The 18,047-nt window shown below is 48.6% G+C and overlaps 1 protein-coding gene across 3 annotated transcripts in view; it reads left to right on the top strand.

The window, feature by feature from the left end:
* Positions 1-18,047, top strand: part of RBBP8 (RB binding protein 8, endonuclease) — a 2,310,314-nt gene that overhangs the window by 1,906,940 nt on the left and 385,327 nt on the right. For all 3 annotated transcript variants that reach the window (XM_069620894.1, XM_069620893.1, XM_069620895.1), the window contains exon 16: positions 3,679-3,748. In XM_069620894.1, the coding sequence (XP_069476995.1) occupies positions 3,679-3,748 (70 nt within the window). The remainder of the gene's footprint in view (positions 1-3,678; positions 3,749-18,047) is intronic.

Below are 18,047 nucleotides of genomic sequence, written 5' to 3' on the forward strand. Positions count from 1 at the left end.
GTGCACCATTTGGACTGCTCCATTCATGTCCCTTAAAACTACTAACATTCAAAACCTTCTTGTTAGTAGTGCTTACATCTGCCGGTAGGGTGAGTGAGTTGTAGGCACTGTCTTCTAAACTACCTTTTACGGTATTTTATAAGGACAAGGTCGTCCTTAGGGTCAATCCTTCCTTCCTACCTTAGGTCATAACAGATGATTTTCATTTGGGACAAAAGATAGTATTCCCTACTTTTTACCCTCCACCTCACCCTGGCAAGGAAGAGGAGAGACTACACAGACTTGACCAACGGAGGGCTCCAAGTTTCTACATTTCAAGGATGAAGTTTCGTCTGGATGGCCAACTATTTATAGGATACACTGGTAATAGGCTGGGTCAGGCTGTAACCAAACAGACCTTGTTCATATTCCCAATAGAAGCCCCTGAAACCTTTTCATATTTGGCCAGATCCTGAGCTAACCCAGCAACTGGGTGCTGTAAGGAAAAACCGATATACGCCTACACCCGTTTTAACGATTTCGTCCATGCTCAGCTGTTTTTCATGCCTACATGACGACATGATGACAATCTGATCAGTTGAGGAAACCCCCCAAATGTTGTGTGTTTCACATTCTCTCACACATAGGCAAACAAGGTCTCACTGTAGTACACTGTACTTTATTTGAATAGGATGCTCTGTATAGTCATCCTTTTGCACCACATATTCCCCTGACTATGCAGTGCTCTGCCACCAACCAGTAGGGCAATTGAAGATGGCCTACTTGGTGTACCTGGTACATCTCAATCACAGTTGGGTTCCTGACAAAGTCAGTAACCGGCCAGGGAGAATATCTATACATCCCAAGGGCATCTTGCCCGAGTCACAGTTTAGGACTTCAAACATCACAGGATTTATGCTCAGATGTCCAGAATCAACTGTTGAAGGTTTGGGGTCCTTGCTAGAGGACCTTTTTGCATTTCAACAGAAGAAGAAATTGGCACTTTATACATACCATGGGTAAGGGTTCAATTCAATGGGAAATACTCTCCTCCTCCTACGCAGGGGTCTGCAACTTTTGGCTTGCAGGAGCTTTTGGACTGCACCTCCCATTACCACTCACCAGCACACTCAATGTTGAGGGATCTTAGGAGTTGTAGTCCAAAACGTCTCCAGAGCTGAAGGTTGCGGACCCCGTCCTATGGGATGGGTAGTTCCTCCATACCGAATTTCTTGATAACCCCTAGTTCTACACCCATGCCTCAGTCGATATCCTTAGTCACATGACTACTGAGGATTTAGTTAACGGTCATCGCTTATCAAATGATAATCTCGGGCATCAAGAAATATTTCCAATCAGTCACAATAAAGTAGTAAGTGTACCTGATTCTGCCATTGGACTCTGGAGAATCCACTACGATGTAAGGTTGATTATAAGTTGTTTGTTTCACCATTTACCCTGGTTCTTGCTATACATGCAATATGAGCCTATCTAAAAAGACAATCTAGTAGTGTTTCACTCAAATCCCATTGTGGAAAGAAATTTTGAGGGGCTAATGCATCATTACCATCTAGTGTTGGGTCTGAACATAGTTTTAACAATCTTGACTAACAACCACTGACTTCAATTGAACTTGAATTGAGGGAGAGCAGAGATGAGGAGATAGAGCGAAGAGGAGGTGGAGGAAGAGAGCAGAGAGGGAAAACAAGGGGAAGGAGAGAAAACAAAAGGACAAGATGGAAGAAGAGGAGAAGGTTGAACTGGGGAAAGGAGCGAAAACAAGGGGTAGGAAAGGAAACAAAGGTCAAAAGATGGAAGAGGAGGAGAAGGTTGAACTAGAGAAAGGAGGAATAGCCAGCGAGCAACCCAAACGCCCCAGTGTAGTTAAAAGGATATTAGGCTGGTGAAAGAGGCAAAACTCAAACCTAGTCAAGTTCAGATGGGAACGGCAAATGCTTAGACCAACCTCAGGAAAGTAGGGGGTAACTTCCTGGAGTCCAAGTTGCAGCATAATCTCCCATCCCGAGTCGTTGGGGAAACCCAACAGAAAGAAAGGTAAGTCGCTATACATCCTGAGGACTGTGAATGACTGTTTCCTGCCGAGGGGGCAGCTTTGACCCAGGATTAGGACAAGGGAAGGAGTTCTAAGATGCAGGCCGAATGGGGGAGGGGAGTTATTTACTGACTGTTGGCACCTGTTTGTCTTGTTTTAGAAGGTTGCACGCTGTTTCATCCATTTTAGGTTCAGAGAACAAAGACTTGTTCCCTTTAGGAATTTAGTGGTGTCTGGTTGTTGTGAACCTCACCCCAAAGACTTTTTGCAGTCTTTTCCAGTTGTTAGTTTTGCAGAGTGCTTCCAACAAAATAAAATGTTAATCAGCTGTCCTCTTTTTGGTAAAGATAATGTCCTTGTCAGGAATTCCGAACAGTTTCTAATTTATCCCTTCTTCTGAGATTTGTCCTTCTCAACTGGATAGGTCGGTATTCACAACAAATATAAAGTTAGCCCTGTGTAGGCTCTAGGCCTGTTCAGCCCTGTTTGCTGTTTGTACCTTTTCTCACCCCCTCGTTCGGTAGCTGGTTTCTCAGCCCCCGGTGGGCTACGGGCCTGCTCAGCCCTGCTTCTTCTGTTGCTTCTCTCACCCCTTCATAGGGTATTTGGATCATTAGCACGTGCAAGATCAGGGTCTGCTCTGCCCAGTTTTGGTTGCCACTTCCGCCACCCCCTCGCAGGGCTTTTGTCCTCTCAGCCCTGCAGGGGCTTTGGGATAGTTTATCCCATCTTTGTCTGTTGTGTCTCTCACACTCCCACCCCGGGGTATTCATATTCTCAGCCCAGCGTGGGCTCAGTTGTGGCCTCACCATCCTCCAGCCCCTCCTTGTATGCTGTTGCATACCTTCTTTCCTGCGGCGCTGCTCGCAAGTGGAGGGGGTCTCTGGCACATGCAAATCTGCGCCCTCGACTTGGCCCTGGTCTGCACGGTCAGCTGTTCACATTGCTTCTTTCTTCTGGGGGCTTCGGCCTAGGCAAGATAAGGACGCTTATACATCTCATTTACTTTGGTTTTATCGCCTTCCTCAGCTGCCCCAGGCTCGTCGGAGTCTCTGCCTTCATCCAAGCGGCAATGTTCTGTGGGCTAACTTGGGTCTCCACCCATCACACCGACTGTGTGGCTCTCAGCTCTTCCTTTGAGGGAGAGAGTCCCTCATCCGTGCTTCTGCACAAGCCAGTGTTTCTCGCTCTTCAATCTCTCCTCCTCTATTGGTGTCCAACTGCATTTTGGTTCTTCCCTGGAATGTATGATTACATTGATCCTGAAGGCGGCAACACATACAGCTCAGAAACCAAGCCATCTACTTAAAAGGGGCCCTGTGCGTGATTGCCCTGTTCAATTCCTATATGACCAACAACCATTGGGAACTTTTAAGTGAAGGGAGGTGGAATGGAATCCTTACTTGGGCATTCCTTGTCCCCATAGGAGGGTCACTTTGGGATCCCACTTGCCCTGTTCGCTAGGGAGGGTATTGCGTAGCATGCTCACCTCCATTGTCCCAAAGGGTGTGGCTCCCCCTTGGGGAGAAGGGAAGAATTCCCTGGATTCATCACAGTTAACTAATTTATGCATTTTGGTATTTGTATGGGAATAATGAAACCTTTTAAGCAGTTCAATATTTCTCATTGTGTGTTTTTATTTGCAGAACAGGAAGACAAGAGAGATAAAACAAAACAGAGAGCATTTGTGGAACCCTATGTTCAGAGTGATGACAGGTAACATTATCACATCTTAATGATCATGTTTTTCATAAAAAGGACAACTATAACATATTTTGGAAACATTTTGATGATTCTTAAAGATGCATAATATTTTTGCTCATTACATGAACTTTCTTTAAACACTGTAGTGAAGTATCCCAGTTGCAGCAGGGTAAACAAAACCTAATGTAACCTATCCTTAATGTTCATGATCAGGCAAGTGGACCAGTGACTCCACGGGCATGAAAAAATCAGCCGGAAGACCAGAGACTGGGAATTCTATAGGAGCGAAAGGAAAGCACTGAGGGGCCGAGTGCACCCTGGGAGACCAGAGGGAGATTCGCAAATGTGGGCCTTGTGGAAAGCCCGACTGTGCCGTGTAAGGGTGCAGAAGTAGAAACGGGACACAAAGGTGGCATGCTTGTTGGCATAAACCTTTATTTAACAGAAAAAATAAGAAAGACCCCTATCTGTCCCTATAACTAAGAGGGGTTTCCCTGCCACAAATGTAACTAAGGATGATGTCAGAATGTCAGTCAAAATCAAATTAGAAAAACTGTCCTGTGTCCCAAACCTATTTCCACCCTTTACACTCCAACGAAAACTATAGAATAGGTGATACACTGTTTCCAGAAGAATAGATAGTTCATCAATGATGGGGGAATATCTTCCTTTCCCTGGCCTTCTCTAGGCCGGCTTTCACAATGCAAAAATGTTGGGGGAATGTCTCCCTTCCCCAGGCCTTCTCTAGGCTGGTTCTTACAGTACAAGAAAGTTGGGTGAATTCCCCCCTTCCCTAGTCCTTCTTAGGCTCTCCTCCAATAGTTTCAATGAGATCTTGATTTTTACCAGAGGAGATTTCTCTCCCCTCCTGGTCTTCTCTTGACTTTTGCCAAAGGATATTTCTCTCTTACCATGGTCTTCTCTTATCATAATACGGGTCCCAGACCGTCTTCTCGGGTTTATACTGTCTTAATCAGGCCTGCCAGGCATTCTCTTGCAGGTACAATTCATCAATTCTCTCAGTACACGGTCCCAGACCCTCCTCTCTCTTCGGTTCTCGTTGGGGTGCTCTGTCACCCAGTGTGTCCGTTTCATTTCTCTGCTCAGTACCACTGGGATGAGGAAGATGGTTCCTCACTTCCTCTGAACTACAGCCTCTAGGGGTTCCCAGGGCCAACTAGGTCCCCCTCTGCATACCTTCCATGAGGGTGCCAGTCCTCGGCAACACCGGCAAGCTTCTCTGGCTTTCCTTGCCTCTGGCGGTCTCCTCTCAGCGGCTCCACCACGCTGGTTTCTCCCTGCACGTCGGGTCTTGCCTGGGCCGCTCGGTTGGCTTACTTTCCGCCACCGGACGTCGGGTTTCCCAGCCTTCAGGTGAGTTCACACTTCCTTCGGCCATAATTGCATCTTGGAACGCTTGAGTGAAGGTTCCCAAGTAAACAACAGTGTTAATTGAACCTGTGAGAAAGAAAGATAAATCGTGTTGCAGCCTGGAACTGGTAGTGAAGATTGCCATGTACACATTGGGAGTCCAGTACATACTGTCACCCCATCACCCATCTTCCATTCCTGGCTAAGATCCATGAGAAAGCAGTAGCCATGCAACTCTTCCAACACATCGAAGCCTACAACCTCCTCCAGTCCTACCAATCTAGCTTCACACCCAGATGCAGCACAAAAACAGCTGCCATCAAGATGATCGCCGATGCCCTTAAAATCCTTGATGGCCATCCTTGCCACCTGGTTCTCCTTGACTTCTCAGCAGTATTTGACACAGTAGACCACCAGGCATTTACCGGCAATCTGCATTGCTGGATGGGGATCAGCGAGATCGTCCTCACCTGGTTCAAATCGTACCTTGCTAATCGCAACTAGTTTGTACAAAGGGATTCCTCTAGATCACAAGCTCTACCCATCACCTGTGGAGTCTCACAGGGATTTATCCTCTCCACCGTGATCTCCAATCTTTATATGGAACCTCTTGGAACCCTACTTGCTCCACACTACATCCACCAACACGCAGATGACATGCGGCTCTACCTGAAGATATCCTCCATTGAAGACATCAAGGCTTGCCTCTCATTGATCCAGTCGTAGCTGTCCAGTGCTTACATGAAGCTCAACCCCATCAAGACTGAATTCCTACTGCTGACCAACAACAAATACGCAGACATCCAGCCCTGCCTCTCTGCTATGCACCTCGAGGGCTTCACACCCCAGCTGGCCACCGGCGTCCAGTCCTTTGAGTTGGACATCGACAGACATCTCTCCTTCAAACAGCATATAACAAAGAAGACATAAACAGCTTTGTACCAACGTTCACTCATGTGGAAAATCAAGCCCTTCATCACAGAAAATAACTTCAGATCTGCTGTCCAAGCCTTGGTCCTCTCCCACCTGGATGGTGGCAATGCTCTTTTGTCAGGCCTTCCAGTGACTACCCTGGCTCCCCTGAGATGTGTCCTGCATGCTGCAGCCCAACTCATCAAAGGACTCCACAAATTCAACCACATCGCCCTGACCCTCATTGACCTACACTGGCTCTCACTGCAAGCCTGTATCCTCTTCAAATCCTGCTGCTGTCACCCTAAAGTCCCCAACCTACCTCACAGAGAAACAGAGCATCTCTGGGGGCCTACGATCCACCAGAAGTAAGGACATGTGCAGACTTGAATTCCACCTGTGCAGGGTGGATCGGGATAGAGAGAAAAGCGGAGTACAAATATACAACAGGAAAGTAGTTGGCTGACTCTGGGTTACAAGACCGGATGGTGGCTGGATTGGGGACCACAGGAAAGGCTAGCAGGACAGCAGAATTAAGTTCCTTCATGTCTTGTATAAAATGGTAGACTTCTTTACCTGGCTTCTTGGTGGGAGAAAGTGGGGTTACAGGGTTTTTCGTGTAAGTACGTCAATACCCTGTTCAACCAGAGACTGGGTGGTGTGGCTGTTCAGAAGGACGTGGACTCTGATAAGACATTTCACTCTTATTTATTGACCAAAGGAAAAGAAACGCCTATCTCTCCCTATCCTATAAGGTGTCCCTACTTAACAAAACTAGCAAAGGTGCTCGTCAGTGGTTGTCTTAACAGAAACTATCTGCAGTCTGTGAGAAACCTAAGGGTATTCTCACTCCTACTCCCCTGGGATCCTCTGTGCAGATGGCCAGGGAAAGGCCATCGCTCTTAGATCCTGACCCTGGGGGTGGAGAAGCGAGGGAGGATCACCTGGGTGGAGGGTCTTTGAGGATTGGGGAACCCTTAGCCGAGACATGGTACCCCCCTTTTCCTATGGATGACAAACCTAACCCTCCCCCAACCTTTATGGGCTGTTATAAGCCTGTTCCCCTCACTTTCCCTCATGTGACAGTACTGGGACGAGGAAGAGATGACTGAGAGTAATGCACACCAACATGCACTTACATCACTTTGGTACTGAGACGTGGAAGAGGGTCTCAGAGGTGTACCATTGACAATACCAGGCATATCTCACTAATAAGCCCTAACTATTGTCAGGCAATTAAGAGAAAGGACTCACACCTGCAACCCTTTTACACAGCACAGTTGTATAAAAAGGGATGTGAACTGCAAGGAGAAGAGAGAGAGGCGAGACGCTGATCGGAGCCGTGGTGAGCCATTCTGCAGCCGAAGAAGCACACAGCGGATTGAAGCTGCTGTTGGTACGGGTGAGTGTGAAGTGGGAGCAAAAGTTCTGTGGGGCAGAGGAAAAGGAAGGAGACCAGATGAGGGATCATGCTTCATTCCATCCAAACGATTGCTCGTTCTCCCGTGGTGCTGCAAGAGCGCAAGAGTGTCCGATGGGCGGAGAAGGAACCCCTCGAAAGAAGCTGCCAAGTGTATGGCCAGCGCGATATCGAAAAGGACTTCAAAGTGAGTCCGTGAGTTTCCCCGATAGAGAAATCCGGTATTACTGTAACCGCCAGGCACATAAAGTGAACTGCTATTGTTAAATGGGAGCCGAGATGAGACTGGTACAATGTAGCAGAGTGGTTGCATGCCTTGTTAAAAGAACAAGCACGTTTTCCAAAGTCTCAGAACGTTATGAATCCTTCCTTTCGAACCAATTACTGAAAGTAAAACACTTACAGCGTGTGAACTGTGAATGGAGAGAAATCCAATGCATACTGAATACCGAACTAAAAGTGAAATTTAAAGCCCTTGCATATTGAATACCGAACTTAAAGGAAATTTAACATTTAAGCAAGCAAGTAAACCTTGTGCATGCAGCACAACGAATGAACTCAAATACAGTGTGACAAGGCTACAGTGTGGAAAGGGGTGCAAAGCACATGGTGGCAGAGCCAAGAGGCGGCTAAGGTGAACCTAGAAGGACCCAAGAGCACACCCTAAATCCAGAAGCCAATTAAGGAAACCAAATAATGGTGACATGGTGCACAGGAGCAAGTACCAAGGAACCTAAGTGAGACATTGAAGTGTTGGGGAAGGGAACCCTGAGACTTGGCAAATGTATCTGTTGTCTTGGGATTGGAGTCTCAGGACCCTCTTTAGTTTGGATTGTGTTATTGGAAACTTGGGGAAGGGAGCCCCAGGATTGGTTCTGAACTATATTGCCTTGAACTGGAGAAAGGTAAAACTCAAGACTCTTTTTCATGGAACTTTATTGTGCTTGGGGAAAGGGAGCTGAGAACAAGCTTTAAGCTGGAAGAAGCTCGGAACTTTGAGTTAAACACTGTTTATTTTGTCTTTGACATACCTACACATTTACATGTTTTAGTTGAGGACAAGAATAGGTTTTGGACACATACAGACTATTAAGTTGAACTCTTTAGCTCACTTTCCTTAGTTTCGTTCAGGTAGGGAAATCCCACCTTAGCCTAGGGCAAGTTAGGCCTTCAACCATCCTGATATTTAAGTTAACAGGATTCTTTGTTTGAACTTTAAGTCTGTTGTCTGTGCCTTGCTTCATGGTGCCTTTACAAGTTCAATCTAACCTCAACTGACCCTACCACTAAGATAACAACTAAGGACAGGAGAATTACTCCCTTCTCCTGACGTTTGACTTTCCACCAACTTTATTCAATACTTGATCTTCAGTATCTGGAGATTCTTTGGATTAGTTCTTGTGTAACTTTCAATATATTAACTTGTTTCAGGTTCTTTTCTTTTAGATAAATGGTCTCTATCCTTAAGGGTTTCTCCTCTTGGTTCTTCCCACTGAGAGATATTTTGTTTGATGCGACCAATAGTATTCCAACAATGATTCTCATCTACTTCTTTATGCTTCAGTATACTCGTACGTTCTATCCCCTTTCCTCCATACTGCATGGGTGTCCCTCGTAGGGATGGGAACCAAACCTTTTTCACCCAAAAAAGTATTTCCCCCTTTGTATCTAGTTGCCTGCAGGGGTGTGGCCCTGGGAGCATGCACTCCCCTGACTCCGCCCTCGGGCGCCACACCGGAGTCCTCTTTTCTGCGTTAACGGAAGCAGACCTGCTTCACCTGCGCTGTGGTTGAGGCCTTTTCCCCTCCTCATTCCACGCGTTTCTTGCTTCCCATGGGACCATGGTCCCACTGTTTTTTTTCTTGTATTTTAGAAAACCTAAGTACTTTGGTATACGACCAGCCTCTGGTGCCTCTCCCTGGCACATGTCGGTCCCGGCGGGCTTTAGTAGGTTCCTGCGACGCTTCCTTTCAGACATCGGACCCGCATGCCTCCACTGTTTCGACGAAGATCATGGCTGGGACAACTGTTCTGCATGCAATGCCCTTACTCCCCAGTCACTAAAAAACCGGCTTGCAAGGTGGAGGGAACTGTTCTCCAGCTCTCAGCCCAAACACATCACGAAGTACATGTGCAGGAAAACGAAGGCTAAGGTAAGTGTTCTCTTTTCAAAAGCACCCCGTAAAGATGATTCCTTCCCCGGGAAGCAGCAAAGCGAGAGGGGCCACCCAGGTCCTGTCACCAGTAAGGGTACCGAGGCTCATCGAGCTACCGGCCCAACAGCCGAGGGATCCATCGATCCTCCCGGTCCCAGTGCTGAGGGGCCAGACGGTCCTTGTACCAGGAAATCTCCTGAGGGGCTCTGCCCTAGTACCGGGCCTAGGGCTGTGGGGGCACCTGCACGCAGCAGCACTACCGGCTCCATGTCCGAGGGCAGTAAGCCTGCCAGGTCCACGCCTGAGGTGCAGAGGATGCCCAAACCCAGGCCGACAAGCAAACCGGTAAGAGTCCAGAGCAAGTACCTCGACGGACACGCAGATCCTGCGCTTGTTGGTCCAGGACAAAATGGCAGCTCAGGCTGACAAAATGGTGCCACTTGCAGTCTCATGTCACTCAAACAAACGCCAAGGGCAGGACTTCACTCCCACGGTGGAATTGTCTCCCATACTCACGCCACAGGTACTGTGGTGCAAAGCCTACCGAGTGCCCTCAAGGTCGGTGATCTACACCAAGTCGAGTTACTCGCAGAGCAGACATGGCACTGAAGAGTTCAGCCCTCTACGCCGGTCACGATAGGCCAGCTGTGCCTATGTATGAGCGGGCATCCCCAGCGTGCAAGGAACGATTCTTTGAGAGGTTTCTCACTTTGATGAAGTCTCCTCAAATGGGAGGCATCCTGAAGGGGATTATTAAGGAGATGCTTCCACCTAGGCCTCCACAGCCTTCGGCTCCAGTTCAGCTGCAGCCGGCTCCACCCGTAGTTCTCCAGCATTGGATCTTTCATAGATTCAGATGCTAGAATATTCCCCGTCGGCAGACTGGGAATCCTTGGTGATAAAATGAATTATTAACATTTTTTTAATATACACACATTGCTATATAGCAATGCATGTACATAGCCCATTATGGCCTACGAGCCATTCTATTGTGTAGTCCCTCCACCTCACTTTGGTCCTTTATGGCCCCAACCAATGAGGTGGCAGGGTTTAAGCTCCGCCCCCGGCAGCCATCTTCAGATTTTTCACTGCAGTCTAACAGACATAGAGAATCCTCAAACTCTCAGAGCTCTTCAATTATTTTTCTACTTTTTGTGTGGAATATATTTTTCATATATATTCTACTTTGTTCCCCTGCAAAAGGGGCTTTGGTCTCAGATAATTTTTGGGACAAATTTGTTGTTTTTGACCCAAAATCGTTGTGTAAACCTTCTCTTCAGAATGGCTGCATTTCAGCTGTCAAGAAGCCTTCCCTGTTCATGGACTGCAGGAGGTGCAAGAAGAAGTTAGTTTACATGAAGGACCCCCATGAACATTGCATTTACTGCTTGCATCCGCATGACATTCAGAAATGTGATATTTGCAAGACTTTCCAACAGGACCCTTCACGACAGGCACAGAAGACTTATTTTACACCTGGAAGCCAGGGATCAATCTTCGGACGAAGAGTCTGTCAGAACAGCTCCTGTCCACTCCAGCATTCCATCTGAGAGGCAAACTTCGAAGAGAAGGTCCTCTTCAGTGGAAAGGAGTTCCTCTCCCATTGCCAAAAGCAAGAGGAAGCTGGAGTTAATACTCTTTCTGCCTCCACTGGACTCCTCGAGCCAGAAGAAGTCCCATTTGTCAGCAAAATCTACCTCCAAAGGTAAGGAGGAGTTTGCAAAAAACCAGGGGGGTTTGGGGGAGGAGCAGTTGTCGACGGGGAAACCGTCCACGAGTGATGGGAAGGGTAAAAACCCGTCGTCAGCCAGACCGCCGACGAAACCCTCATCAATGACGATTACACATAAGACATAGTCTACGGCAAGATCCTCGTCATCGGGTTTATCGTCCACGAAGCAGTCGTCGACGAAGGAAACACACCATTCGTCCACAAGGCACTCGTCCACGAAACGCTCATCCACGGAGCACTCGATGACAGGCAAACCACATTTGTCGACGAAACACTTGTCGATGGGAGAGCGACCATCCAAACCACATTCGTCAATGGAACTACCGTCGGCAGGACGCTCGTCGACTAAGGTACCATCGACCACAACACCGTCGGTGACACCACCAATTCCTGCATCTAGGGAGGAATTGGAGCCTGGGGCACCTTCCGCTCACACCGGGGTGACACATGTTATTGAGGACAGTTTCCTTGAGGCTGCTGAACCAATGGTTCCACAAGTTTCTCCTTTGGGGGACATGGCAGAGCTTCCTGATGTGATTCTCCAGGAGGAATTTTCAGGTGCAGAAGTGGTGGAAGAACGACCTTGTCCTTCCCCCAAGCAACACAGTCCCCCTTGTCAGCCGTATACGGAAGAGGCCGACTATCCTCATGACCCGATACTGATGTTATCCATACAGAGGATCATGGATGAGTTTTACAGGCATCAAAGGGAGAAGAGCAGACCCGTCGGAGAGACACGTCTCCAATTCCAGGCACGTCAAGAAGTTCACCTCACAGGAATAGACCTCAAAAGAGAGCACGATCACCTGAGCCTGCTCCAAGGTCTAGGAGCAGGACTCAGTGCTTCACCGACAAGGGTCCCATCACCATCATTATCACATAGACCTAGATCTCCTGATAGGGATCCAACAATGGTGCCGTCCTCCATTTCAGTCTCAGATTGGCAGGAGGATCCTTTTAGAGAAGTCTCTGATCCAGAAGAAGGCGAGATTACACAGGAGACTGATGCAGCCAGTGAGTGGGATGACTACATCGTCGAGAAGCCCTGGAAGAGAGATTCCCCAGGCGATGCTTCACCTCCGGATGATCTGGTTTCTTTCCACACCATAATAGGCAAGGCTGCAGAATTGTTCAGAATTCATGTTACATCAGAGGAAAAGAAATCGGTGCTTTATGAGCACAGGAACAAACGCAGGAGAACGGTGACCGCCATTCCTCTCCTCGACACCATCTGGCTGTCCGGATCCAAGATCCTGTCTACGCCCTTGTCTACTCCGGCTCTGGTGTCCAGACCAGAGAAGAAATATAAAGCACCCGAGTCTGCACCGCTTTGTTTGAGAGGTCATACAAAACCGGACTCGGTTATCACAGTTGCAGCTAGGAAGAAGCTTGCCAATCCCGCTTCGCCTCTGTCGGCACCACCGGACAAGGACGGGTGGAAGCTAGAAGCCATGGGTAGGAAGGTATCAGCTTCGGCGTCGCTTACCATCAGAGCAGGTAATGCGCTGGCCATGACTGCGAGGTTGATAGCCAATTTGGACATGCAGAGCCAAAGCTTGCTAAGCAGTTACCACCAGAGCTCCAGGAAGAGGCTAGATCGATAATCGCTGATGGTGAAGACGCAGCGGTTGATGTGGCCGAATCAGGCTTCAGACAGATGGCACATGGCACAGTACTCAGAAGACAGGCCTGGATGAAAGCTACTCATTTCAGGCCTGAAATCCAAGCGCAGATACTGGACATGCCCTTTGATGGACAAGACCTCTTCTGAAGGAAAATAGACGACCACCTGAAGGGAATCAAATCAGACATGGACACAGCCCGAACCATCAGTTCTTTAAAGGACAAGGATAAGGACTGTCAATCTTTTCACCCCTTTAGATGCTCATCTTCGAAGTACAGAGGCTACGGCCGTGCTCTTATGGTCAGAAGGTGCAAGGTAGCACGTACCAAGAGAACAAGTATCAATCCTCCAACAGATAACGCCCATAGAGGCAGGCGTGGCTCCGCCCAAGGGAAGTCACAAAGCAAACAAAACTGACTATCCGATTCTTTCCCCTCAACGTCACACCCTGGTGGGGGGAAGGGTAAGCCAGTTCGTCCAACGCTGGCAGTCAATTACATCGGACAAATGGGTGTTGCAGGTGATCCGAGAGGGTCACACCTTAGAATTTCTAGACCAATCTCCTTCCCTGCCTCCAACTTCGCGCAGGGTGCATATTTTACGGCAGGTCATGTCCGAAGTGCAAAAACTGCTCCAGCAAGCAGTGCTAGAGCCTGTGCCGTACCCCCAGAGGGGAAAGGGTTTCTACTCCCGCTTCTTCCTCGTCAAAAAGAAAAACGGTCAATGGAGACCCATCTTGGACCTGAGGGCACTCAACAAATATATCAAACGCATAACATTCAAGATGGTAGCATTACAAGGAGTGCTTCCTTGGTTAAACAAGCACGACTTCTTGGCCACTTTAGACTTGGAGGATGCATACTTCCATATACCGATCCATCCAGCTCACAGACAGTTCCTCAGGGTCACGGTGGGAGAGCTTCATTTTCAGTTTTGAGTGCTCCCGTTTGGGCTGAAATCAGCACCGAGAGTTTTCACGAAATGCTTGGCACAAGTAGCTGCAAAACTCAGGAGGACAGGAACAGAAGTCTTCCCATACTTGGACGACTGGTTGATAAAAGCAGGTTCCACCGCAAGGGCTCGCTCAGCAGTTTTAAGGACTATCAACCTCCTAAAATAGTTAGGTTTCTCCATAAACAACACAATGTCCTGCCCCATCCACAGCAAGACGGCTCTCTTCCTGGGAGCCGAGTTCGATACCAGCATTCCCAGGGTGAGACCATTGGCAGAAAGGGTAGCAGCGATTCTACGCTCAACCTCGTGCTTCCTGGAGAGAGAGACCACATCTGTTCACCTCCACCTTGCGGACCTCCAAACCAAGGGCCCTTGGTTGGCACAAGAGTCCCAACTCCACATCAATGTGTTAGAGCTCAGGGCCATAAGGTGGGCACTGAAGGCTTTCCTGCCTGTGGTATCTGTACAGGTACTTACAGTCCAGACAGACAACACAACCTCCATGCACTACACAAACAAGCATGGAGGCACAAGGTCAGAGATCCTGTCACAAGAAGCCCATCAGCTATGGGCATGGGCATTGCACTACGGAGTGCAGATCAAAGCAGAGCATCTTCCAGGAGTGGACAATGTCCTAGCGGACAAACTAAGCAGAGAATACACATCATCTCACGACAGGGAGCTGGACGAAAAGGAAACCCAACGGATGTTTGCCTTATGGGGCCATCGGCAGATCGACCTTTCGTCCACCAAGGACAACAAGAAGTGCCGAAGGATCACCTCGAGGTACCCGGAGTATCAATCACTGGGAGACGCTTTCTCAGTGGCTTGGACGGGAAAGTTCCTCTATGCCTTTCCCCCCCCATTCTCCTCATTGCAAGGGTACTACGCAGACTGAAGGAACAGAATTGTTCAATGATCCTAATTGCGCCGGATTGGGCGTGACAAGTCTGGTACTCGACTCTGAAGCATCTATCCCGTTGGCCCCTGATTCACCTCAAGGCGCATCAATATCTGTTGATGCAACAGAACCTCAAGGTCCTCCACCACGACCTGAGGAGCCTATCTCTCAAGGCATGGTTCCTGAGCAGTGTAAACTGATGAATCTTAAGCTACCAGCAGAATGTTGGGATATCATAAGGGCCGCGAGAGCCCCGTCGACACAAGTCACCTACACCAGGAAGTGGACTCGATTTTCCAAGTGGTGCGAAAGATCGGCCATCGATCCTCTTCACTGTTTCGGTTGACCATGTTCTACCCTATTTATTGTGCTTAGCTAAGACGGGGCTTTCATTGTCCTCCATCAAGGTCCATATGTCAGCCATAGCAGCGTACACAACAGCTCCGGAGATGCAATCCTTGCTCTCTTTGCCGGCAGTTAAAGTCTTTCTGAAAGGGCTGATGCATACTTATCCTCCTACGCCCACACCAGTCCCGAACTGGAGCCTGAAAACCGTCTTGACAGCCCTCATGGAACCTCCGTTCGAACCCATACACAGATGCGACGTGAAGTTCTTGTCTTGGAAAACAGCCTTTTTGATAGCCATCACATCAGCCAGAAGGATCAGTAAGTTACAAGCTTTGTCGTCTGAACCTCCGTTTACTTTGTTCAAGAAGGACCGCGTCATCTTAAGACCACATCCTAAGTTCCTTCTCAAGGTACTGTCGGAGATGACACTCACTGAGCGCATTGTTTTACCAACTTTTTTTCCAGAATCGCGCTTCTGAAGCGGAAAGAGCATTACATTCTCTAGATGTTGCAAGAGTTTTGAAGTTTTACTTGCAGAGAACCAAGGAGTTCTGCTCCTCAAACCGACTGTTCATTGCTTTCTCTGGCCGTACCAAGGGACAGCATATCTCTAAACAAAGTCTGGCACGCTGGGTGTCGTCCTGCATCACCCACTGCCATCAGATGAAAGGTGACCCTCTAACTAGACCGCCATCAGCGCACTCCACCAGATGGAGCGCGGCGTCAACAGCATACCACGCAGGGGTGGCCTTGAAGGACATATGCAGAGCGCCACGTGGAGCACTCTGCACACGTTCGCGAAACACTACTGCCTGGCTGAAGATACCAACAAAGAAACTGCAGTTGGACAGACAGTGCTCGGCCATCTCTTTGCATAAGGTAGGACCAGCCTCCCTTTCCCGATGTATGTAACTGTTGTGTTGCTGCATGGTAAAGGTTTGATCAGAAATATGTTTTTCTGTATTTATGCATATATGTATATGATGGTGGCATGTTTTAACTGCTAGGTATTCTATTCAAGCATCTGAATCTATGAAATATCCAATGCTGGAGAAGTCTTAGTTACTTACCTGTAACTGTATTTCTCCAGCATTGGTATCTTTCATAGATTCACATGCGCCCGCCTACCTCCCCTGAGAGGCTGCTCCTATGCTCCGCATCCATCATACTGTAGTCTCTACGGTTCAAAATCTGAAGATGGCTGCCGGGGGCGGAGTTTAAGCCCTGCCACCTCATTGGCTGGGGCCATAAAGGACCAAAGTGAGGTGGAGGGACTACACAATAGAATGGCTCATAGGCCATAATGGGCCATCTACATGCATTGCTATGTAGCAATGTGTGTATATTAAAAAAAATGTAATAATTAATTTTATCACCGAGGATTCCCAGTTTGACGACGGGGAATATTCAAGCATTTGAATCTATGAACGATACCATTGCTGGAGAAATACAGTTGCAGGTAAGTAACTAAGACTTCTGGTGGCCTCCCCCTGTACACCAACACTGGCTCCCATGCAACCTAGCATCACAGCCCTGTCTGTCCCTGCCAACGACTCAGGCCACGGTAGGTCCACCGTCGATGCCGCCCACTGATACTGCAGACCCCCAGGGGGACACCGACGAAGAGGAGGATCCGGACACCTCGTCTTCAGCAAGGGCCTTCTACGACAGTCTAGCAGGATTGGCAGAGTATCTGGGCATCCATCAGTCTCTTAGGGAACAACCACAGGTGGGGGGTCCTAGCTGAAGTCTTGACCATCAAACCCGCTACCATATTAGGCATTCCTCTCCCGGTCCAAGCCCCACTCAACACAGCCCACCAAGAAGTGGTTGGACGCTAAATATAGGCAGGCAGAAGAGGATACTCTCCTCCTATCGGTTCACCCTAACCCCCTTTTCTCTTTGATACTGGCTGCTTCCATGTATTCCAAACCCCAGGCGTCTACATGGTCCTCCTCTACCACGGCATTGTTGGGCAAGGAGGAGAAAACACTTGAAGCTTATGGAAAAAAGTGTATTCCAACGCCGGCCTCCATCTGCGGTAAGCTAACCCAGACACAGCGCTGGCTGCTTCAAATCAAAAGCTATGGAGAGAAATTGCAGACTTCCTTCCAGATATGCCAGTACACAGACAAGCATTCTTCAAAGCAGGATTGGCCAAAGCCAGGCTAGTGTTGCAGGACTTAATGGAATCCTCTGGCTCATAGCGACACGGCCGGCAGGGCCATTTGCGTGGCTACTGATGAGGCGGACGGCATGGCTCAAAGCTACCAGGTTTAACATAGACATCCAAGACTGCATCCTAGATCTCCCTTTTGAAGGGGGGGATTTGTTCCACTCATCCACGGATGTGGAACTTAACAAGAAAAAGAACAGTTCTTAAACTGCCAAGTCACTGGCTATACTGGCAGGGCCTGCATCCAAGCCATATGAGCAGGGGCAAGCCCGATCCAACAGGGGAAGAACGTTCAGCGGATTCAGGGGCTTCCAGGAGCGGAGAGCTAGACAGCCTGACAGGTCCCCCAACTAACACAGGCTCAAGGAACAAAGGACCTCCCACAAAGGCTTCTTCCAGTCCCCCTCCCAGGCACCTGCCTCAGAAGGATAGACGCAATGATCCACAATTCTCCGGTGGGAGCAGGCTTGCTCTTCACTTTCAGTCCTGGTGGACTCTCTTTGTGGATCCATATCAATGGTCTCCCATGGGTTCTGCCTCCTTCTCCCTCCAAACCCCCCGTTCTCACCTCCCCTCCCTCAGATCGGGACATCAGCTCTCCTTGCGGAGATCCGCAGACCTGTATTAAGTGGGGCAGTAGAAGAAGTCCCCGCTCTCTCAGAGAGGCTTGGGGTTTTATTCGTGAATTTTCACAATACATAAAAAGAACCAGGCAGG

The sequence above is a fragment of the Ambystoma mexicanum genome, chromosome 5q (genome assembly GCF_040938575.1).
Source record: "Ambystoma mexicanum isolate Mex_15411 chromosome 5q, UKY_AmexF1_1, whole genome shotgun sequence".
Classification (NCBI taxonomy): Eukaryota; Metazoa; Chordata; class Amphibia; order Caudata; family Ambystomatidae; genus Ambystoma; species Ambystoma mexicanum.